The 6,000-nt window shown below is 42.3% G+C and overlaps 1 protein-coding gene across 3 annotated transcripts in view; it reads left to right on the forward strand.

Moving 5' to 3' along the window:
- SV2B (synaptic vesicle glycoprotein 2B) overlaps nt 1-1,827 on the forward strand; it is an 85,262-nt gene extending 83,435 nt beyond the window's left edge. For all 3 annotated transcript variants that reach the window (XM_024752834.1, XM_024752835.1, XM_024752837.1), the window contains one exon: nt 1,644-1,827. In XM_024752834.1, coding sequence (XP_024608602.1) covers nt 1,644-1,827 — 184 coding nt within the window. The remainder of the gene's footprint in view (nt 1-1,643) is intronic.
- The last annotated feature ends 4,173 nt before the right edge of the window (nt 1,828-6,000 follow it).

A 6,000-nucleotide genomic window follows, 5' to 3' on the forward strand; every position in this document is an offset into this window, starting at 1 on the left:
CTCCTCTTGGAGGAGGAATTTTCAGGACAGCAGATAAGTGGCTCTTTGGCCAGAAAGGAATGTGAAGTGGTGTGGAAGGCAGGTAAATGCAATTCTGCATCAAATCTTAATGATATTCCCAAGATTGATGACAGAGGTATTGGGATAGAGGTAGCGATGGAAAAGCACAGAATAGTGAATTTGGAGCCTTTTCTGTGAATCAAAGAACTTCTAAGTTTTACAAGAAATAAGAGGAGGAAAAGTTATCATTAGTTCAATGGTATGTGATTTTAAATCCAAGAAACCTAAGAGAATTAAAGCGACTACCAGAAACAATAAAATAATTTGGTAAGGTGGTCAATAATAAAACTAATTTAATAATTTATAGATTTTAAAATATATCAAAAAATTAAAATTGAAATCCATCTAATAATAGAAGAAATCATAAAATATATAGGAATCAATTTGATGAGAAAGGTGAAACACTTATGTGAAGAAAACCATAAAGCTTTACTGAGAGATATAAAAGAAGACTCAACCATATGTCAAGATATATCTTACTGAACTCTACAAAAGTTTAATCTTACAAAAATGTCAAGTATTCTCTAGTTTTTATAGAGTCCATTCAAAACTCCATGAGATTTTTCCACACTCTGGGAACTTGAAAAAATGAGTCTAAAGTTTATTTGGAAAAATACACATGTGAAAATATCTAAGAAAATTCAGAAAACAAAAGGATTGGGATTGGGGCTGGTGAAAATGGATAAAGGTATAGTGTAGTATAGTTACAGAAAAAATGTAAAAAGAATTTAAAGTACAAAAATATAGCCATATTCTTCATAAACTAGTGGTGTGAAATAGAGATATTTTGCTTAATCTGAGGAGGACTAGTGCTGGGAATATTGTCTCTGTATATAGATGGAGTCAGAAAAGGATTGATGGTTAACAGTAGTTATCACTGGGAAGTGTGATTAATAACAATTAAGATTAGCTTCTGCCATGGGTGACACAGACCCCAAATAACCGCACACTTAGGAAGATAGGCACTAAAGGCTCTTTTTATCTTCTTCTTCCTCTTTCATGACCTCAGCTATGGTCCAAGATGAGACCATTTATATTCCAGGAAGCAGGATGGGAGGAAAAAGGATAAAAGAAGAGAGCAAAAGGACCACTCTTGACATCTCTTAAGGGAGTTTCTCAGGAGCTGCTGGGAGTACTTACATCCCATTGGCCTAAACTTAGTCACATGGCCAGACTCAGAAACAAGGGAATCTGGGAAATGTAGTCTTACATTTGGAGAAATGCTATTTAGGGAGAACTAGCAGTCTCTGCCACAAGAGGGTCGAAGTGTTATTAATAGGGAACACTTACACTTTCTGCTTCATCCTTCTTCATTCTTTCAAGTTGGGGAAGGAGATACTCCAAAATGTTAATAATGGTGATTACTTTCAGTGGTGAAGTTATATATTCCTGCATCTTTATGTTATTCTGTACTTCCACATTTCTAAAATAAGAATGTGTTACTTTTTCATTTAGGAAGAAAAATTCCCTCCCACACCTTCACCATACTTCTTTAACAAGAGAAAGAAAGAACCCAGTCCCACATACCTAAGGAGGTCTAGTTTGCATCTCCCAGAATGATTTACTTTCTTCTTCTTTTACAGGGCAACAGCCTTTGGCATCCTCAATGGATTATGCAAATTTGGTGCCATCTTGGGAAACACCATCTTTGCTTCTTTTGTTGGGATCACCAAAGTGGTCCCCATCCTTCTGGCTGCTACTTCTCTCGTTGGGGGTGGCCTGATTGCTCTACGACTGCCAGAGACTCGAGAACAGGTCCTGATGTGAACAACCTACGGGGAAAGGAAATGTTGGAAGAACCTCATCCAGGAACCTCAACTGCACTTACACTTCCTGTCCATCACTGTCCAGAGGACACCTGGATAGCACAGGAAGAGAAGTTGAATTTGTGACCCCTAGTCTAGCACCTATTTCAGCTGTCTATATGTTTGTAACTCAGGTGACTGATTTGAGGGTGTCCTGAGCTGTCCTCCCTTAGAGTCCCAGAACTGTGTGCTTGGCTAATGGTGTCCCCAGCCCAGGGCGAGGGAGGAGGGATCACGCCCTCCAAACTAAGTAAGGGGTATTTCCACAAGTGAGATGCAAGGACTTTTTTCTTCATTTCAAAATGAATTTGAGAAACACTCAATGTCCTCCATAAAGTTCCTCGGAGCCCGAGGACCTGACAAATTGACTTGGCAGGAAAGTTGAGTCATCATATGAATACTGAAGTACAGGATACATATATTTTTGCATTTAAAGTATTACTTATCATAGTTTCCATTTGAAAATTGGCACAATAGCATTGAAGATACTCTGATATAGAAAACCAAATATGTGAGCAATATCTGTAGAAATCTACTTTACCCCCTCGAAGGGTCCTAAGTTTTCCATGATGATTAGGTGGTGAGCTTAAGGATAACATTTATTCCTATTTTGATCTCGTCAAAGAAACTTAATGAGATAGCTTTATGTAAACTAACTTTGTACATAACTGTCTTTGGGTTTCATTTGCAGAAATGATATCTGCACATATTTGCCAGCATTTAGCCATATTTTGAGAGGACATGGTGTTTGAGTTTCCAGAAAATTGGGGCTGATGGAATGAAGTGCAAGCACAACTTCTTACAGCCGTTTAACTTGCTGTCGAGAGGATGCACTTAGCAAACTCACGTTGTACAGTTCCTTTCATCCAGGCGCTTTTCTTCATGTGGGGGGAGGAGTTACTTTCCTTTCTTACACAGATCACTGGTGAAACGCAAGCTCACCATCTTCCATCCTGGCATTTGACGTTGCTGCTCACTCAGAAGAAACACGGGAAGTCTTCCGTGACCTCTGGCACCCTCTTTGTAGGCGAGAATAAAACACGGTGGACCACGTGGGGGATTGAGGGAGGGATGGGGAAGTGTAGCCACAGATCTTCAAAGTGTAAATTTAGCAGTAAAACACAACCCGTATTTGTTATAATGGTCAGGTCCAGTGAAAAATCTACCTGATATGTCTCGGTTCAGGGTTTTTGAAGCAGTCATTGGCATGGGAGTTAGGGAGTGTAGTGGATGTCACATATGTTTACCTTCAGTGTTCCAAGAGAACACTTTCCTCAGATCCAGTTTGAAACATGAATGGGGGTAGGGGTGGGGGTGGGGTGAGGAACCCAGGACAAACTGTTTGGCAAAGGTCAGTAATAGACTGAAGTCTTGACTCCATAGAAAAAGAACAATGTTTCACCCATCAGAACTGTCCTGCATGGAAGGGACAGTGAGCTGTAAAACCCCTGCCACCAGAGGTGAACTTGCTGAGGCCAGGTGAACACCAGTCACCAAGAACTAGTTCTTTGAATTGATTTGCGATCCTCTCAATTCTGTAAAGTGCCACACTTTCTCTACCAGAAACCTCAAAAATTTAAAGAAAATGATGGCTGCATTGAGTGTATTTTCTGTTTTGGAGAAACACCAAGTCCTGTGATAACTTTAGGCCATCTTTTGGTTATTCTCTGGAGTAGAAGAAGGTAGACAGGAGGAAAGAGTATATTCTATAACACATTTCTACCCAGGATTTGAGATCAATTTTAATGGTTAAAAGGTTTTCTCTGCTTCTCATGTTGCCCACCTCTTTACTGGCCATTTTTTTTTTTTTTTCTGTGCAGGGAAGGAAGACATATCAACTCTGATTTGACATCCTGATTCCCCCAAATATATAAATATACCATTGTGTGTTAGTGTTTCTCTCAGTGTTTTACAGGAGTTACCTAACATCAGTGCTACATCAGTAATGAGAGAGCCAATGTAATATAGCTGTAATATACTTGCTTGTGATACAAAATACACTGGCTAGGTTCATAAAACAGAATTGTGTAAACTGGGATTACCACATCCCTTATAACATTATTCTTCAATGGGATAATACAATTCGATGAGCCATTACTGCTTAAGAAGTTTACAAGGCAGTGAGGGTCTGCATTTCTAGTTATGATGGATCTTGCAAATCTAAAACCTGATTAATTTTTGAGCATTGGAATGGCTGCAACGATTTGGGGTAAACTCCATTTGATTCCTAAGTTCTAACTTCTGCAGTATCTTTATGGCTCCTTTATACCAACAACCTAACCAACCAAGGGCAATTCGCATCCCATCACTCATTCAGGCCTTTGTAAAGGTACAGCCATGCTCGCAGCCTTTTCCCACAAAGGATTGTCTGGCAGTGGGACCTGGCCACTTCTTAAATGCTGTCACTCTTGCTGAGATAAATGCTTCTTTAAAAATAGTCTCTGTGGCAGGTCATTGGGGGATAATGTACAGCATTCCTGGCCAGGCGCTTCTTTTTCATTTCATGTTCTACCCTGAGAAATTCCCTATGGCATCCGTGGAGAATTAAAGGGATGAGGCTCTCCCTCATTGAGTAAATCTGTTTGCAGTTCATGATGTATTTTATGATGCCCAGTTTGGGAGTAGTTACTTTTAATGGTCTCAGCTGTATTGTGTCATCCCTTGATGCTGATTTTTTGATCTTTTGTTTTACTGGAAATAAATAGTGAAAGGGGTGTGCCTATTTGTGACGTTTATAGCACACAACCCAGAGGTCATGTAATAAATAACCCCATTCCCAGGGTTCCCTGGCACCTTGTATTAGTTCATTAAAAATAATAATAAAAATAATTGTAAGCAAACCTTAAAGAACTGAGACTAGAGATTATTTCCAGACGCTACAGTCTATTCTGGATTCTTAGATTGATTGGATCAGCTGGGAGGAATGCTGACAATCATTTCCTTCATCTTCCTTATTTTGCATAGGGGGACCTTGAGAGGTTCAATGATGTGACCAAGGTGACATGTAGTTCTTAGAGTGAGTTACAAGTCCTACGATGATGCTGTCCGTCTAGTTCTGGACTAATCTCTCAGTCACTGATATGTTACTACAAGGTCTCCCATGGTCTTTGAGGAAAGGGAAAACAGGTAAGTGACCAACACTTACCTGTGACCATTCATTGAAAGCTCACATGATTGGTTTACATAGAGTAAGTTGAAGGTCCAGTATAAACACGAAAGGATTAGTATGTATGCATCCATTCAGTCAGCCATTCATTTGTTTATTCAACAAACCCTGATGGGAGGAAGATGGTGGAAGAGTAAGACACGGAGATCACCTTCCGCCCCAGAGATACACCAAAAATACATCTACACGTGGAACAACTCCTACAGAACCCCTACTGAACACAGGCAGAAGACCTCAGACCTCCCAAAAGGCAAGAAACTTGCCACGTACCTGGGTAGGGCAAAAGAAAAAAGAATAAAGGGAAACAAAAGAATAGGGACGGGACCTGCACCAGTGGGAGGGAGCCGTGAAGGAGGAAACGTTTCCACACACTAGGAAGCCCCTTTGCGGGCGGAGACAGCGGGTGGCGGAGGGGAGAAGTTTCGGAACCGCGGAGGAGAGCACAGCAACAGGGGTGCAGAGGGCAAAGCGGAGAGATTCCCGCACAGAGGATCGGTGCTGACCGGCACTCACCAGCCCGAGAGGCTTGTCTGCTCCTGCCAGGGCGGGCGGGGCTGAGAGGTGAGTCTTGGGCTTCGGGCGGGGCGCAGGTAGAGGACTGGGGTTGGCGGCGTGAACACAGCCTGCAGGGGATTAGTGCACCAAGGCTAGCCGGGAGGGAGTCCGGGAAAAGGTCTGGAGCTGCCGAAGAGGCAAGAGACTTTTTCTTCCCTCTTTGTTTCCTGGTGCGAGAGGAGAGGGGATTAAGAGCGCTGCTCAAACGAGCTCCAGAGACTGGTGTGAGCCGCAGCTAAAAGCGCGGACCCCAGAGACGGGTAAGAGATGCTAAGGCCGCTGCTGCTCCCACCAAGAAGCCTGTGTGCGAGCACAGGTTACTATCTACACCCCACCTTCCGGGGAGCCTGTGCAACCTGCCACTGCCAGAGTCCCGTAATCCAGGGACAACTTCCCCGGGAGAACGCACGGTGC

This window comes from Neophocaena asiaeorientalis, unplaced genomic scaffold (genome assembly GCF_003031525.2).
Source record: "Neophocaena asiaeorientalis asiaeorientalis breed wild unplaced genomic scaffold, Neophocaena_asiaeorientalis_V1.1 scaffold109, whole genome shotgun sequence".
NCBI lineage: Eukaryota > Metazoa > Chordata > Mammalia > Artiodactyla > Phocoenidae > Neophocaena > Neophocaena asiaeorientalis.